General features: G+C 27.6%; 1 protein-coding gene across 1 annotated transcript in view; it reads right to left on the reverse strand.

The window, feature by feature from the left end:
* LOC107450427 (caspase-3) overlaps nt 1-19,451 on the reverse strand; it is a 44,002-nt gene extending 24,551 nt beyond the window's left edge. Inside the window, exons 1-2 of the mRNA XM_071187550.1 lie at nt 19,292-19,451; nt 4,487-4,819 (exon numbers count right to left, since the gene is read on the reverse strand). Coding sequence (XP_071043651.1) covers nt 4,487-4,809 — 323 coding nt within the window. The 5' untranslated portion in view covers nt 4,810-4,819; nt 19,292-19,451. The remainder of the gene's footprint in view (nt 1-4,486; nt 4,820-19,291) is intronic.
* Nucleotides 19,452-19,848: the final 397 nt, after the last annotated feature.

Below are 19,848 nucleotides of genomic sequence, written 5' to 3' on the forward strand. Positions count from 1 at the left end.
AGAAGTAATTAAAATTTACAAATATGTCTTTCTTTCTTGAGTTTATGATTATAACAACTACTTACTGATAAAAAATGAATATTAATCATGAATATAAGCTTATAAAGTATCTCTCTGGCTCTCCCTTACAAACAAATAAAATAAACTGTGCTTTTAAGTTCCACCTTTGATAATTCGATTTCCGTTAACTTCTGTGATCAATGATTTTTTTAAAACATCTGGACCTTCGATCTCCAGAAACTTCCAGATCACTATGTGATCACCTCTGTTAGCAAAAATTCCGGAAATCCGGATTTTTTCCGGAGCACAATCAGCCCTGCAGTTAAGATGGGGTATAGACATATCAGCACTAGCTAAAATCTTATCACCACTTTGCACCAACATGCCATAAATTTAAATATAAATACAAAAACATGAATACAAATAAATAAATAAAAAAACAAAACATAAATACAAAAAAATTAAAATTACCAGGCAATGCCCATGTTTTTGACTTCTGGTTCTCATTATTCAAATCTGTCAATAAAGTAGTCATTTCAATCTTTGAAATTTTCTTAGCATTATATTTTTCAACCAAAAACTCTTCTAGACGTTCTTCATCAGAAATTGATATTTCTGGGAAAACTTTCTTAAAGTATTTAAAGTCAGTTTCCACATCAAAAGAATCACAGACTTCATATAAGCTTTTCCTGATATAAAATATGGATAAGCAATTTAAAACTCAAGACAACATCATCAATTTTGTTAAAATATCACTAATTTCCTCCCAGAGAAATATGTTCTAGGTTTTAAATTAAGTTTTTACAAGTTTACACAAAAGCTACCAACATTATGTAAGAACAATATGATCAGGGGTCTGTGTAGGTTTTTCTGAGAGGTACCTATTTTGTGAAAATTTAGACATAATTAATGAAAAATTAAAAATTATATTAAAAAATCAATACAAAAATATGGATTTTTGGTTTCTTAAGGGATACAAAAATAAAATTTCAAGAAAAAGTATTTTGTGAAACTACCGTTTTTCCTAAATTTGAATTTGTGAAGGTACCGCTAAACGGTAGTAAATTCCGCCTGGACAGACCCCTGATGATTGTGAAACACATTTTATAACGATCTAAATATTCTCTGATTAAAATTAAATTTTGCATAGCACAGGTAAAAAACAATCTTTAAAAATTCAACACTTAATTGAAAATAGTTGAGTGATGCAAATTCAATTTTCCATATTATTTTCTGGAAAAAGGCTGCACCTTAATAAGGAAAACCAATTTTAATAAGAATTTAATGTCTATAAAAAAGGATAAATTGGAGCAAAAAAATTAAACATAGAAAAAAATTCCAAATCTGGAAAAAAGGTAAGTTAACGCAAAAAAAAAATCAGTTTAAATTTTTAACTCTTACCTAATTATAATCTATTATAATTAAGGTCAAGTGGGGAGATAACCCTAGAATTAATTGTAAGTAACACTATTTTTGAAAAATTCTTTCAGTGCTAACATTCAATAAAATACCTTGTTTTCATGCAGGTAAGGTATATGCTTTACTGCACTTTATTAAGTCTTATGCGTATTAATTAAATAGGATAATTATGACCATATTTCATATTATTAACTTAAAATTAATGAATTTCCTATGTTCAATAGAGGAAAAATGCCTAGAATACACACAAAAAAGAACCTTCTTCTGAAGTAAGAATTGCTTATCACAGTGATTAGCAAGAACTTTTGAATCTTGTTGGGATCATAATTAGAAAAAATTATAATAATGAAATAATAATAATATAATAATGAAATAATAATAATATAATAATGAAATAATTATAATAATGAAATAATAATAATAAAAAATTATACTAATGAAAAAAACTTAATAATCAACATAATAACGAATTTTTTATTCAATAAGAGATCAAATAAGCAACTTCAGACATCAAGTCTTGGATACCATTCACTAATTTAACGAAGACTAATATGTGACATTACTTTAACATGGCAGCTTCAAATTTATGTTCTACAAATCATAATCACCAAGTTTGAAGTTTTGCATAATCAAAAACATGTATAAAATGTCAAAAATGACTGTTTCAGGGATGATTGTGAGCTCAAGTCAAAATTCCAGAAAATTTCTTGAGTAAAAAAAGTAAAGTTTAAATCGAAAAATTTAAACAATGTTTTTTCCTTTTTCTCAATATTTCTTAGTTTACTTAAAATATATTTAAAGTTTTACAAATACCTATGATGACCTGGAGAAGTAATTGAAATTTTACAAATATGTCTTTCTTTCTTGAGTTTACGATTATAACTATTTACTGATAAAAAATTAATATTAATCTTGAATATAAGCTTATAAAGTATTTGGCTCTCCCTTACAAACAAATAAAATGAACTGTGTTTTTAAGTTCCACCTTTGAAAATTTGATTTCTGGAAGATTTTGTGATCAATGATTTTTTGAAATGTCTGAACCTTTGATCTCCGGAAACTTGCGGAGCACAATCAGCCCTGCTGTTTCTCTTAAAAGGGTCAAAATGACTCCTTTTGGCTGCCATAATCATTTCTATGATTATTTATTTTACTAATCAACATAAAGGGATGAAATTTTGATTTGGAAAAAAATTTAGGAAAAGTAAAAAATATGAACTTTGATGATCATGTAAATCTTCAAAAGCATTGTAAGAAATAGTAAAATAAAATAAATAAACGATCAAAATTACTCCAGCGGCGCTTCTAATATTGAAATAAGCGCAGACTGCATCATGTGAACAAAAAAATACATAAAGGATAAATAAATAAGCATATAAATAAAAACTATAACAAAATGGAAAAGTTATTAGAAAAGTTATTAGAAAGTATACTTCATTTAAATATATATTTTAAAAAAAAAAAAAATTTCTATCAAAATAATTTAACTCTTAAAAAAAAAACAGCCTACAAAATAAATTTTCATTAAAATATGTTATTTTTTTACAACAAATAGCTGTAAATAGATTACTTGTTCATTTCATACAGTAATATTATAGGTAAAATATTCTGCAAAGCTTAGAACTTTGCTCAATTGCCAAATAGATTTTAAAAATTTAAAGGAATACTTATGAAATTTCAATTTGCAGAAATAACTAATTTTTTTTTATCTCTATAAAATAGTATATTTTGGACTGTAATAGATCCTCAGTAAGTTTAAATCTTAGCCATGGCACTTAACTTAGTCACCTGCAAAGGTTTGCATGACTATAGAACTGAAATAAAATATTGTCAGTCATATATACACAGGGTATTATGAAATCAATACATTTTTAATAATAATTCAAGCACTATCCTCATGAAATTTAAAGTCACTATAATCTACCCATTATGAATTGCAAATTAATATTCAAGAGAAAAATCTGATGAAACATTATGGTTATTCTGAAGTAAATATAAAACTAAAATTAGCCAATGCCAATTTAAATGGCAGATGAAATTGGAAAACATTTTTATTAGGAATACATTTCCAGTTTCATCTGACAAACTTATATTTGCTGATTTTAATCCTATCTTTGCTAGAATTAAATTTGAAAATTATTTGAAAGGTTCTAAAAATATTTTTTAGACTAAAATATTAAATGTCATAATACACAAGGTTGTTTACTATTTCATCTTCAAAAATATCAGAGAAAGATACATAAACTCGTTGACTGCTGCGTCACTCATATTAGGGTGACAGTCAAGTTTCTGATCTGGCTGCGTCACCTGCATTGGGGCGATGATGTCTATTCGACTTCTTGCGAAGAACATTCTTATGTATTTAAAAAGATATTTCACAGGAAGTAACAAAACTATTTAATTGTGATAAAAGTAATACAAAAATGATGTATTAAGAAAATTATTGCGAGCCTCGTAAAAGCTTTCTTGTTCACTGCTATTAGACTCATTAAGAAATAAATTCTCCATTTTTCTCTTTGAAATATCAAAGAATTAGAGTAAAGATTTTAAGTTATATCCCTCTTTACTGAGCAAAGATTCAAACTGATCGTATAAAGTGGCGAGATAAGAAACAGACGCGACGGACACAAATAAATAGGCACAATACCATGGAAAGAAACGGAGTGAGATATTCTGGTGACCACCAGAGACTCGCATTAAAATATCGGTTGGAGTACTTAGTAGGTCGATAAATGAGTACCAAGCATGCTTGTGAACTAAACACTGGGGGATCTGCGTTCGGCTGACCGGAACATCTGCTCCTGCACCCCAGAGCCCAAGGTCAAGAAAGCTGAGATGGGCACAGTAGGCCTGGCCCTCTTTGGGCTGTCGCGCCACTGAGTTTAATTAGTATGGGACACTCTGTGCAGTCAGTTTGGGATAATTTTACAACTACCAAGTTAATCATCAAAGTTAAGGCTTCTTTCCTTTGTGACACAAATTTTATATGAAAATATGGAACAAGCTTGTCTTCAATGACACTATAAACAAATCTAAAATATTTAGCAAAATAAAAACATATACATACCATATTCTATTTAAACCAGAAGATTGACATTGATAGCTGTGCTGACAAACATCTAAATTTTTTAACAAATCATATCGTTTTATAGTCCATAAAATTTCAATCAGTAGATCTTTGGCAAATATATGACGAGTCAACAAAATCTTTTCGAGAATTTTTATCTTTTCACTTTTATCTTGATTTATGATCCATAAATACCGGTCAGGTTTAATATAATTTTCCAGTAAAAGAAAAAATATAGAAATAAAATTTGAATTAGTTAGTTTATTTAAGATTTCCTCAAAAATATTAGAATCTTTTTCTTCCTCCTTTGAATTTGCAGTCATAACTCTAAACCTAAAATACAATACATAAAATATATAATTTAGATAAATAAAAATAAAAGTAGCTTAAATAAACAGTGAAATACATGTAATTGATGAAACAAGAAACTGAAATCAATACCAGATAACAACCATAGGTTGGTCCTTTTGGAACAACAGGAAAATTACAGATAAGCCCTCACTATCTAGATTTGCTTAGACACAATTAGGGACATACAATAGTAATGCCATTTTTTTATCAGAGGAAAAAAAAAGGAAAACAATCATTACAAATGAAAAATTATCATTATTTTTTTCATGCAAGAATTTGATTTTATTGACCCTAGTTATTGTAACAAAGCAATTGATAAATACATTTTTAAGCATTAGTTGTCACTGAAATAAATTTAACACTTGTTAAAAATTAAAATAAACCTTTTTTTTTTTACTCTTTCAATCTGTTAAAAAAAAGTATTAGAAAAAAAAAATTTCTTCTTGCTGATTTTCTGATAGCTCATTCATTTTGCCGAAAAAAAACATATAGAAAGAGTTGTTGAAATTACAAGAGCAGTTGAAGAAAAACTAACTTTGGGGATATGAATATTAAAAAAGCTGAATATTAATATTGTTTGAAAAGAACATCAGCAGACAAGATTTATTCATGAAAGAAAAGTTTTAAATTATAGTCTGCTCATTTTCAGTTCTTTTTTTTATACGTATATATTTTATCATACTAAACAGTTTTTAGTTTTATAAATTTCATTCAAGAAAACGTTATCATAAAAAATTGACTTTAATTAATTATCCATTTATTTTAAATTGAATAATATTGTTGATAAATTTTTATTGTGTTAAGTGAGTGCCCTTTCATTGAGGAAGCTCCCGGACCTTTTTTATTTCTTGGGAGAGCTCTGGTAGCCCTACTCATTTGACAGTTCAGGGTCTTAACTAATGTGTCATTGCTGCATTAGACTACCGTCAGTCATGTGGAAAAGTTCAATTTACCAAAAAATTCTTGATCTAATTGAAATGTCTCAAAAGTTATTAAAAACGCATTTTTGTTACTTCCTTAATACCCAATTTCTTATATCAACCATTTTTTAAAGCATACTTACAGATAACTGAAGATATATTAGACTGTTAATTATTAGGGACGAATATTTACACCCCCCCCCCTCCAAAAAAAAAACAGGACTAACACTTAGGGACAAAAATTTAGAAGAAAGCAATATTTAAATTTTTTGTGTAATTTTATTATTATAAATATAACATCAAACGTAATTTTTTCCCCTCTCTCTTCAGCAGAAATTTATTTATTAATGTCCTGTTGCTCAAAAATTTTCAATTTTCGTTAAACTTTTTTTTAACTGGGAAGAGGCATTTCATATCAATAATCAGAAGTCCACTGTATATTCTATATATTTTTGCGCATTTTACTAAAAGTTATTTTTCTCTTTTAATCCTTTATTTTCTTCTTTCTTTTATTTCATTATTCGGTTCATAATATTCATGAACATTTTGCTTTGTTTTAAAGGAAAATAATTCAAGTAAACATCTCGAAGTTTTTGTACTATGAATTAGATGCGCTAGATTTTAATGTTTAATCTATGTTAGTGTATTCAGTGTCCTTCCTAAGCGCTTTTTGAAGGGCAGCCCGCTTTGCTTGCCCTTTGATCCCGATAAATGTGCCCCTTTTTCAAAAATAAGCCACTGTTCCTCAAAAACATTGCTTTTTAATTCAGATTCCATTTTTTAAAAATAATTATTCATTGTTTTTAAATAATATTGACACACTGGCAAAATTATCTGAGTTTATAGGCTCAATACAGATTAGTATTTACTTTGTTAGGATTATTTTCAACTTGTTAAATTTTTATAAATATCTCTTTTTTTTGGGGGGGGGGGAGATATTAACAAAATTTTTAAGAGATTTTAGTACTATTACTTTTTTAAATAATATTCTTTTTTGGTGAAAAAAAAGTACCATTTTTTTAGTATTTAGTACTATTTTTTTAAAAATAAATACAACTTTTTTTTTTCTTTAAAAAAAATGCATCTTTGAATGCTCATTTTATCATAATTTTCAGTTTAAATTAAATTATAGAAAGAAAGAAAAACTTTCAAGTTGTTCAATTAATCATTTTTTGTTAGTTAACTTTTTTTGGAAAAAAAATATGCACATAGGCTGCCATGCTTTTCATTATTTTTATAAACTACAAATTTTTCTCTTATTTTAATAATGAGAGAGAATTGCTTTTAGAAATATACTCATATAATAGTACGTGAGGATAATTTAAAAATTGTTGTGCATAAAATTCAGTTATTGCATAATACAGTAGGGAACCGATTATCCGGGAAGATCGGGACCATCGCTATTCCGGATAACTGATTTTTCCGGTTTTCGGAATCGCTACAAAAAGCCGTTTTTTTATTGTTAAACCCAACTAAAAAAAAAAAAAAAATGGAAATAATCTTAAAAAGAAGAAAAAACGATGAAGTAACATACTAATGATTATTTCCAAAATGATGGTAAGGTGAACATCTTTCAAAAAAGAAAGAAAAATCCTAAAATCTTATGAGGAAAAAACAAATTTTTTTTTAAAAAATGGCGGAAAAATTTATCGAATTTCGTTCCGGTTTTTTTGTTTTCTGATTTCCGGATAACGGGTTCTGTACTATTACACATTTTGATAAATATTTGATGTTAAGTTTCCTGCCCTTTTTTATTCCTATTGAGAACTCTGGCTCTTTCCCTTGCCGTTGATGAATTCTCCTCCCACAGCCACCCCGCGAATATTCTCTTACGAGGATTGAGGATTAGGAGTCTTCCTTTCCTTTTTACTGCTGCAGGTGTGAAAAAAAAGTAAAACAAATATTTGCAATAATTCTCTAAAACAAATGAGTGGTGTTAAATACTTAAATAATCTATCTTGTAAGTGAAGTTTATCCCCACTTTCAGCAGAAGGTTAACTTTATTATTTTTACTCACGGAAATATATGGTTTCAAAATTTAGAGATGTTAGAGTAATATTAAGCTACTAATAATATTAGGCCAACGTGAAACAAGAAAATTCCCTGGTGCGTTTATGTCATTTCACTATAGGACATAATACCACAAACCAAGAAATAAAATTGAAAATTATTAGTTGATAGGAAAATGCTTTTTAATGCAAATAATTGTTTCGAATTATTTCACATAGCATCTATAATGTGTATCTCACTAAAATTAATATTTACCTTGCTTTCAGGCAATCAAATAATTATTTGCCACACATTCTTTTTGAACACATTTTAACGATGCCTCAAATTACAATTTATTTAACCACATTTTATTTTTTAATTTTAGTACGAATTAGTTTGAACACCTCATACACAAATAATTTCTTCTATCTTTTTACAATGTTTTATAAAAATTTTAAGAAGTTAATCTTTTTTTTTCGCTTTAGGTGGTGCCTTTTTTCATCCCACAATATTGTAAAATTACTTTAAAAGTATGTATTTTACTCTAAACTAGGGGTGCACAACCTTTTTGAGTGAAGGGCCACTTGCACAGCTGGTTGGATAACGAAGGGCCGCACATGTATTTAGACATGTTAATGACAAATGTAGTAATGTTTATTTAAACATTAGCGTTCCATTTTTTTAATCAATAAACTTAGTAATATCAATAACTTTGAAGTGTTCCATTATTGGAATTCATTCAAAAATAAAAAAACTTATATTTTTTTTTTTACAAAAAAAAAACTTGCTATTTTTATTATATGAACAATAGATTTATCAAAATGAATAAACATTGAAGAAAAGAAATGTTTTTTTTTATCATATCATGCAATACGAAAATTCATTTTAGAATTAAATTCTAATAAATAAAAAAAAACTGCAATGCCCACAGAATGAAAATAGGAAAAAGTTTAGTCATATTTAAGTATTATAAATTCAAATTAAATATTTTAATTGAAGAAAATTTATAGGTTTTAAACAAAAGCCTAAAATAAAAACAAAACTGTGATAGTTCAAAATAAAATTCAATGCTTATTTTGTAATGTACTTTATTATTTTATTTTATTAATTATTAGATTTTTTATATCGTAAACATTTTCCTTTTTTTTTTCGAAAAAGATCACTTAAGCAACAAAAAATTTAAATCTAAACTACAAACAGTGAGCAGTTTAAAAATTCACGTTTTCCGCCATTTTATGAATTTCTCAAGTTGAAATAACATTGCATTTAAATTAGGGAGGGATGTAACGAGTATTTGGCCCTTCTGTGAAAAATTCAGTTGGTTGAATGATCAGTCAAATATTCGGCAGAATATTTTTTAGAAATGTATTTTTCTAAGTTTTTTTTATTTTTGAATTTTTATAGATATTACTTTTTTTTTAAAAATTATAATCAGACAAGTCAATTTTGTCATTTTTTCGATACTTTGAGAATTGAGAAGGATCCATTTTTTGCAGTTTTTATTATAACCCAGCATTTTAACAGAACGTCTCATACTATTAATTTATTATCACTCTTTCCCTGTACTGTAATATAAATAACCAGTAACATAGAAAAGTGTGATTTTCAGTATTAAAGTTTTGTTTCAGGAACTAAGAAAAATTTGTTTTTTCTGTTTTTCTTTTTTTAGGCATTTTTATTATGACTCAGCATTTTTTTTAAAAATAAAGTTACTAATAAAATTTATTTTATAGCAATTTTTTTTCTTCTAAAATTATGGCAATGAGAAAAATTTAAATTGAGATTTTCGGCATAAGATTTTCACTTAAAAAATTAAGAACATTTTTTCTATCTTTTTATTTTCTTTAAATAAAAAAAAAACTTTTTTTAGACGTTTTCATTATAACGCAGTAATTTTTAATAGCATTTCTGTTGACTTAATTCTTTTTTCTTGGCTTTTTCTGGTAATTGAAAAACTGAGATGTTCAGCTTTAAAAAAAATTTTCAAAAATTAAGATTGATTTTTATGTTCTCTGTTTCGCTTTTCGACATTTTCAAAAACGTTCTTGATTGGCCTTATTTTTTAGAGTTAATTTATGAATACGTTTTTCCAGGAAATATTATTCTGAGCATTGAAATTTTAGTTTCAGTGTTGCTATACTGCTAAAAGATTTTGCTATTTGGCCCCAAGTGAACGGCGTTCAATAGATTTTTTCTTCTTCTTTTTGCCGAATATTTGGTTTTTGATCAAATCACAATTCATTACCACATTCGACCAAATCATATTCGTTGCGGAAATAAAAAAGAAGGAAAAATAACTAGGATTTACGATAAAACTGTACGGTAATACCGTATCAAAAAGTGATTATTTAATTGCGTGATTAACAATCACGTGTCGTAATAACATCATAGTTAAATAACGGGATCGTCAAAATCACGAGGAAAAGTATAGAAATAATTAGGAAAAAATATATTTATGCTGAACTCAGCACAAATAAAGCGCGTCAAATGCATGATTTAAAATTTGCATGTCGTAACAGAATAATTGGAATTTTTTATAATACGTAGGAACGCATAGCAATAACTGCCGAGAAAAATTTTTGAAGAAAAAGAAAGAATTGCAAAAAAAAAAAGAAAATCACTTAGATTTAAGATGAAATCGTCACAAATAAAGTGCACAAAAAGTGATTATTTAAATTTGCGATCTGAAACTCGCGTCGTAATAAAAATTCGGAATTTTCAAAATCACGTAGAAAAGCGGAAATAACTGTTTAAAAAAAATCATTTATATTTACGATAAATTCGGCTTCAAGAAAGCGCGTTAAACGTACATTTACTAAAGAATCTGTTAAAATTGATTGTGTCAAAACGTGATGACTTAAAAGTGCGATTAAAAATTGCCATTTTTTAAATTTTTTTTTATTGTGTTTAGAAGCTCTCGCGGGCCGCACTTCAGTAGTCGAAGGGCCGCATTTGGCCCGCGGGCCGCAGGTTGTGCACCACTACTCTAAACCAAAAAAATTATAATAATAACAAAGGTACTTTTATTTTCACAACCTTCATAACGGAACATGTTTTTGTAACGTTAAGTGTTAAACAAATTTCACGCTAATTTAATTTTTTTAGAAATAAATTTTATGACAAGCAAATTTATTTAAGAAAGTGACACCTTTTGACTTGTTTTTAAAATAATAAATGCCAATGTGTGTCGTTCTATAAATGTTTTACAAAAATGTAGCGATAAAGGAAATAAAAATATGACCACCGAAGCTGACGTCTTCAGGGGGTACCGGCCCCGGTAGCCATAAGACAAAACCTATTCTATTGAGGAGGAGGCAAATGCCTAAAGTAACACCCTCAGTACCCCGAAGGTTTTGCTTAGAAGTCCAGGAAAGAACATGAAATACAAAGAACCAATTTAGAAAAGAAACTCAAGCAAATTCACCAGAAAATAAAAACTCACTTTAGCCAGGTCAAACATCGATTTCATAAGCACACTGAATGAAAAGGAAACACTAAAACTAAAGAAAACAACGCCTCTATTACATTGCGCAGATTGAGAAAAAAGAATTCAAGAAAAAGATACGTAACAAAATAATAGAATGCTCAACTGGGGCTGCTCAGTTAAGACTTGAATTGTCCTGCTAAAAAAAAAAAAAAAAAAAAATTAATAAACTAGAATTCTTCAATCATTTTCTTAATTAAAAAATTAACTTTACAAAAATTAAAAGGAAAATCATTATTACTCAAATTATTTAAAAAATTATTCACAGCTTCCCCAAAAATTTTAACATTATTGAAAAAATATTTTTAATCCTCACCAATTGCGAAAAAAAAAAATTTAAAAAATTTTATTACACAAATTAGTATTAAAGTTACAGAAAAAAATAACTTTAAATTTAAAAGCTTTCCTTTTATCAAAAACACCAATTTTAATAAAATTGTCAACAATATCAATTTTAAAATCTAAATATTTAATATTAAAACAATTCTCATTAGTTTTCTTCAGAACCAAATCTTTAGGATAAATACTATAAACAAAATTATAATTATCACAATTAAACAAAATCAAATCATCTATATATCTAAAAGCATTAAATTTATTATGCTCAAGAAATTTAGCTTCAAAAAAATGCAGAAAAATATTAGCAAAAGCAAAAGAAAAGGAGTTACCTTGTAGAATTCCAATAATTTGTTTATAAAAATCTAAACCATATTAAAAAGAACATTCTCAAAAAGATTAAACCTGCATAAATCCAATTAATAAGACTTATCAATTTTCTCATTAAATAAATATCTATCAAAAATACCTTCACAAATCTCAATAATCTTTTCATGTGGTATACTTGTATAAAAATTTTCGAAATCAAAAGTATTAATGCTGAAAATATCATTATTATTAATATAATCCAAAACTTCAACATTACTATTTATAACAATATTTTTTTCTTTTTTAATTTTAAGCAAAATAATTTTCAGAAAACTAAAAAAACCTTTTACTAATATCAGAATTGTAACAATTAGTACCACATGCTATAAATCTAAATTTAATCGGATTTTTATGAAATTTGACAATAGGAAATAAATAGGGAATTGTAATCCTACTTAACCTAAATTTTAATTTTTTACTAAATGCAATAATTCACTTTTGTTTCCCAAACAAGCTTATACCAATCGAAATATTCTTTTTTTCAAATACAGTTGTTTTATTTTCAAATCCGAGCAATAATGCACTTAGTAACAATTAACATATTAGCAAAATATTCTTGCATGAAATTATAAAAATGATTTTTAGAAACGTATCAAAAGTTAATGTTTAAAAAAAGGGGAGAAGAATGTCTTTTAGTTATTTAAAATTTAAATGATTTCTAATATTCCTGTCAGAACAGTGGCAAGATATTTGTCATATGTTCATACTCAAAAGAGTGATGGTGCTTGTAGCCATAATAATTTCTTAGAGTAGGCTTTATTATGACCGATAATATCGTTTTACAATCAATGTGATTTTTTGTTATATTTAATGTGCTTATAAGATTTGTTACACTAAATAAACTAAAAACTTTATCTTCCAACTTGAATGCAGATTGAAGTCATGATTGCCAAAATTTTATAAAACTCAAATTTTTTTCAAATCATATTAATAATTAAATTCTTATTAGTAGTTAAATTGAACTGGTTTTTTCTTCATTTAGTTTGAACAAATATTTGCCTTTTCCAAAAAAAGAAAAAAGTGGTAAAAAAAAGTGTTACATTTAACAAATATGATCCACCGTCTTTCGTTTACGAAGATGACTTTGATCTATTGTCACTTCTTGTGGCTGGGCAAGTGAAAGAAAGGATATTTAGATTCCATGTTCAACACATTGAATTGAAGAAGGCATTAATGGGGAGAAGTTGGATGTAAAAAAATTTTTTTATTACAGTCAGACACTCCACAAGTTTTGGAAAAATAGCTAGACATTTTTGTGGTTACAAAATTACGAATTAAACTAGAACAAAAATTAACACTTTAAAGAAGGGGTAGACAATCTGTGGTCATTAGAAAACAAGTTAAAAATCATTAGAAAACAAGTTTCGTTTTCCCCAATTCATTTTTCGTAAAAATTTTTTTAAGTAAGTTCAAATTACATCTACAAATTATGAGTAAAATCGTGTTTACTGAATATATATACGTATATATATTTTTAGAAATGTTAATAACAACAATGCATCTCAGATTTTAACAGGAAAAATTAATGATGCCAGCCAAGATACCGCTCTTTAATGACTGACACCTAAAATCCTACTGGACTTAGAATTCTGATCTTTCTAATAAAACTAAATATAAGATTGAAAAAGTTGTAAGAAGATGCAATTTTCATAAGAGAAAAAGGAATTGCAAATTTCAAGCAGGAAGAGATGAAGCACTGTATACTTAAGGATGCAGCAACGGAGAACAATTTATTGTTTTTCTTACTCTTGCTTCACCCCTCTCATTTTAAAATAAATTCCTGCAATTTTCAGAGCTATCTTTTATATGAATTGTGCTCTAAAAGTGGTTGACTATTAGTTTTTAAATACAGAGTGATTCTATGAACATTGGACAAACTTAGAAGGGTAGATGAGAAAACTAAAACGTTTACTTCGTATAGGAATATTGGGTCTAAAAAGATGTGTAAAGGCACGGACATGAAATATGACACAGTGAGAAATGTGTTTATTTACAAAATCACTGCAAGTTACTTATTTGTAACAATAGGGTCATTCCATGAAATACAAGAACAAAAATTTAAAAAAAACTTTTTCCTTATACTAAGTCTTATAATATAAAATTTAACAGTTTAAGGTTCAAATGAATTAAACTTTATGTAGTTTAAACAAAAAAAAAATTTCTGTTGAGTGGTAATAAGATGTAAAAAATTTCTGTTCTAATCGATTCGTGATGTTGGAATAGCTGTCTCACACGTGGCATAAAATCCAACAGCAAACTAACTGAATTATTATTATTTCAAAACATTGATTCATCATTTTTATAGAATGAATTCATTGAAATTATACAACTTCTTAAACAAAAAATTTTGAGGAATATTTTTTGTCCCACATGTGACATCACATAACAGAAAATTTTAGATAGAACATGATGTATGTATTTGAAAAATCAGGTGACTTTTTCTTTTGCCTAATTTAATTTAATAAATATGGGATTAAAAGAAATACGATTAACTGAAAATAATACTCATAACTAAGGTTTAAGCAACAGCTAAGGTTTAAGGATTATGGCAACATCATGACAATTGTCGCCAAAACGTTTGATGAATGTGGCTAAAATGATATTATGGAAATTGAAATATGTTTGAAAATTACAAAATAGTAACAACATATTTTTTTGCATAGAAATCCATGCATTTGAAGAAAAAAATAATTGTTGTACTAATTTTATTCTAAGGTTTGGTTTCAGTTTTAAGATTTTTCAAATAGAATAACTGAAAGTACTAGGCAAAAAATTTTAAATGTTTAAATTGCATTCATGTCCTGAGAGTGTAATTAATTGTTCATCAATGGAGCATAATTTTTTGCTCTTTTAGAATTTACTTTAATTAGAATTTTTAGATAATTTTTAATATAATATATTGTTGGTTTTTACTTTTCCTGTTTTCTTCTTTAATTTATTTATTTGGTATCTATCTGTATGTTGAATCTATTATTTTAACTTTTATTATTTAATCTTTTTTTTTTACTTAATTTTAATAAATTCTAATCTTCAATCATTATGGGGTTATGATTCTAATTCGTTTTAAGGTTTATAGAGGACAATTAATACCTTTTGATGAGTACCTTAAAATGAATTATCCAATAGTTAAGTTCAATATTTTTTATAAATTTTTTGACCACTAAATGAATACTCAGGTGGTTCTATTGAACCATTAAATTTCCATAGCTGGTGTGAATCCAACTTATAGCTTTTTTACAAACTATAATGCAAAGTATAGATTCAGAAATTTTGAAAAGTAATATTTTGAATATATTTTTTGGGTAAATACTTCAAGTTTTTGAAAATAATTTATTTTTATCTTTTCAAAGAAAAGAATGTTTGAATTCATTCTTACTCAATATATATTTTGTTCTTTACAAGCAAGGCCGGATTTACGTATAAGCTAAATAAGCTGTAGCTTGGGGCCTTGAGATGGCAAGGGCCCCCAGATCCAACTTTTTCCTTCTTTTTTTAAAGTTTTATTCGGAGCTGGAGCCCTCTGAAGCCTAAAATACATTTTTTTTCTTTTTTACATTGGCGAACGCTTTTCAAAATCTAATAGAAGTGTTTACAAATATAAAATAATTGTTACTATTCACTTTTTTAATCAAAAGAGCAATAAAAAAGCCTTTTGACTGATGAAAATATCCTGTAGCTTTTGTAGCTACCAGTGATGGGAGTAGTCCATGGATCCTAAAAAGCGGTACTCCATGGAGTAGTCAAATAGCCCCCTCAATTTACACTGTGGGAAATGTTTTCAGTTTCTTTAAATTGCTGTGGGCTCTTTTGTCCACAGAAACACCCTTTTGTCTGATTTCTGGGCAAAAAATTTCTAGGGCTGTGGGAGAATCTTGTTTAGGGTCACTCTGTTTCGAGATTTCCGTTGTGTCTCATTGTCGTTAAAGAGCTTCTCGTTTAATTTTAACTTTTCTTTTTTGCAAAATATATTTTTTCCAATTTATTACAAAAGCTTTTTTTCCTTTTAATTATCCTAAATGTTTTAACTAGCTTAATTGTTTAATTTACTTAATTATTGTAATTGATTTTAATTTGTTATTTTCCAAATTAATCGTACATGAATCCGTGAACTCCTTTCTTTATTTATTTAAATGGTGGGCCACTATTCAATTCCCTCTTTGACAGGCCTATCTGCCAAAATTCTTGATTTGGTTTATTTTGGATGAAATTGAGATAACAGATGTGGTTTTACTTTAATTTTACTTACTGCTAATAGACAGAAGCAACATGTGATATTGCTTGATAGAGCATTGAAATCAAGTGATCATCAGCTAAACAAATGTTTAAATATATATGTAAAAAATATTGTTCAAACCTCCTGTCTGACCAAATTTTCCATGTATCCCCGAAATATGAATTATGTTTAATTTGTAAAATATGATATTTCGTACACAAAATTCATTTATTTAGTTAGCTTATGATTTTATTGTTTATTGATCATACTTGTTTCTATTTTTAACTCCCTGATTTTTGTTGTTATTATGTGTTTAAAGTTAATAAGGCATCTAAATTTTTTAATTTATAAGGATTTCAAATTTTTAAAGCAAAGTCGAAATAACTTCTTAAAATTGCAAATTGAAACTATTTATAAAATTTTGGCAGATTTGTTTTTATTTTAAATCTGTGCATTTAATTTAATAAAATAAAAACAAATAAAAAATAAGTTTAAAAAATATAAATAAATGACTAGATAAAATATAAAACTGTGTTGTCAATGAAAAGGAACATATCTTTTAAACAATTTGAGTATTAATAAATTATTTAAAAATAAACAATTTTAAAAGGTAGAAAAGTTTTTTGATTTGTTTAAAAGGCAAATTTTGTCCCATCATTTGATCAAGAGACTATTTAATATCTGTTTCTAAGAAGCAGTAGGTCGCGTGTGGGTGTGTGGATGATGTAAGTAAAAGAGGCATACAAAAAAAGCCAATTTAACTTCAGTTAATGCCCTCGATATTATATTTTTAAACTCCTCGCAAAAATGTAGTAAAAAAGTTATACAAATTAATTGTCGCAAACAAATTAATATTAAGTAAGAACGAATCAAAAATGATATCGAAATATGCTGAATCACTAATGAGACAGGCGGGATGAAAGACATCGAAACCAATTTGATTAAATAGTAAAACTAGAAAGTGTTTCAAAAATCCGGACATGTATCAGGCTTCAATTTTTTTTACTGCCACAAAATTTATCAGGGACAATTCGTTAGATTTCAATACGGGTTATGCTTTTTCTTTAATTAAATATTAAACATTAACTAATATTTGTCTTTCAAAGCTTTTCATTCTGTAATAACGAATGTCAAGCATTTAAAGTATCCAGTTCAAGAATGTCAAGTATCCAAATAACTTCATTTATTAAATTTAAAAAAAAAAAAAATAATAATAAATATCCGCAAGGCAGGTGTGTATATTTGGGGCTGATGATTATGAAATCTAACACAAAACTGTGAGATCGCGGGTTCTATTCCAGCTGATGACAGTTTTTAATTATTATTTCTTAATACTGAAAAATGTATTTCTTATTTTTTTTAAAGTATGCATGTTAAAAACTAATAATTTAACAAGTATTTAAAAAACTAGAAAGCTACACCCCCTGTTCATTTTGCACACTAACCCTCATGGTTGCTTCTGATTAATCATTGCAGATTAAGAGGAAAAACGGTTTATTTCCATCTTTTTATTCTACAAAAATTACGATTGAATTTCTATTTACATTTTGAAGATGACTAAAATTTGGCAAATCAATAAAATTGGTACCTCCTGCAGAGTTATTACCCAGTGAAGATGGACTCAAGGGCACTGAGTTCGAATCCCAGTGTTGACTGGTCGATACGAATTCTACACCCGGCTTACACCAGCCACTGTGCCGAAGTAAAATATCCTCAGTGGTAGACGGATCATAGGTCCCCTTGTTGTCAGACTGACAGTGGAAAGCTTTTGTGGTTTTCCTCATCATGTAACTTAAATGCTGGTCAGTTCCATCAAAACGTCCCCCTCCAAGACAAAAATTTCTTCCAATACTTGATCCTGGAGTTCCCTTGTGTTCTGAATTGAGTTTAAAATTAGAAGTCTAATAAGTTGAACATTAGTAGTCGTAAACTCGAAATTGGGTTGGCTGTTCAATGACTATTATAAAATAAACTAATAATTTGGCCGGGATAGCCTGGTTGGCAGGGCGTTGAACTCGTGTTTGTGAGAATGGGATTTCGAATCCAGCCGGCCGAAGAATACCCATGTATAAAATGGTGACTGGTGCATGTTAAATCTGCCGTGGTCACAAAGTCCTCTAAGTTCTCACAACAAATCAATACCTCTGGGTACTGATCCAATTCTCTTGTCTTCTGGATTGAGTTCAAAATTATAAGGTGATTATTCAATATTATACGGAGTTAAACATTTGTAGTCGTAAACTCAAATTAAGTCGGTTGTTCAACGGCGGTTATGAAAAAAAAAAAAAACTAATAATCAAATTGTATTTTCTTATGTTCTTTCTAACTCCTTGCTTATTTTTGACACACCTTCATAATTTCATGTTTCTAAGTCATAGAGCAGCAAAGCGAAATGTAACGTCAAGAAAAAAAAAAACAATTTAGAAAAAAATTCTCAAAAAAAAAAAATATATATATATATAATTTAAAATTCCAAATAACATGTATTCAGAATTTCAAGGAAAAAAAAACTCTGTTAAACATATAATGGTTCTTCTAAGATGCCAAATCTTTACTCTGTACTTATGATGCTCTTAAAAAGAGTTTCTGTTTTCTTCCTGGCTCAAAAAATATGAGCAATAATGGACAGGCTCAACATTATAGTCCCATCACAATCAATATATTTAAAAATCAAGCAATGTTATCAAATTTTTAATAATATAATGTTAATATTCAGCAATAAAAAATACGACAGTTTACTTTGGGTGTAGAGAAATAGAATTGAACTTAAAAGGGCCCCATCATTTTCAGTAGCTTAGGGCCCCGCCAAGCTTAAATCCGGCCCTGTTTACAAGATACATCACAGAAAAAGAAATTAAAACAAAAAAAAAATATCAAGGGCAGAAAGAAGCAGGGAACGAAAAAAAAAAATTTTTTTTTCAAAATTTCTAGAATAAAATGTTATGATTTTGAGAGCAGAAATGTAGAAGAGAGATATTAGTCACTTCAACTAAATGGATTTTAAACTAGCAAATTTTTTATAAAACACGTTAAGTTTAAACTGAAAAAAAAAAAAAAAACTAGAGCATCAACTAAGGTGGCAAATTAAAAAAATACACCAACAATTAAAGTTTTTATAGTTGTTACAGTAACAAAATTATTACCTGACAATTACAAATATTAGAATAATTGTTGACAAAAACTTCCTAAAATAAAAGGCAATGTGAAGACTCAAAATAATTATTAAAAAGTGAAAGACATAATTCGCATATGTATTACAATCAAAAAGTTTCAGTTTAGAAACTGCATTGTTTAGATTTGCTAAGCTTTCAACTACCTATTTCTGCTGATCTAAATATCTACTTTGTTTAAAAAACATTTTTGAGATGCTACAGCGATTACTCTGTCACATGATCGCTACTCGAAAACGTCATCTGGGGAGAAGATCGGTTCCATGTCTAATACCTACCCCCGTCTCTTCTCCTCTATTTAGATGTATAAGAATGTGTTACGTTGTTTCACTATTCAATAATATTTTTCAAGTTTAAAATATCAAAAATTTGTTTTAAAATTTTCATGATGATCAAATTAAACTTTTTGTTTAATCCAATTTTTTACTTCCGAATGTAAAGGCAGAGACTACACACTTCTTTAATCGCGCATCTTTCATCTGTTTTTATTTTACCGGGCAGAGGGGGTGCTGCATTCAATCTTAAATCGT

Source organism: Parasteatoda tepidariorum, chromosome X1 (genome assembly GCF_043381705.1).
Source record: "Parasteatoda tepidariorum isolate YZ-2023 chromosome X1, CAS_Ptep_4.0, whole genome shotgun sequence".
Taxonomy (NCBI): domain Eukaryota; kingdom Metazoa; phylum Arthropoda; class Arachnida; order Araneae; family Theridiidae; genus Parasteatoda; species Parasteatoda tepidariorum.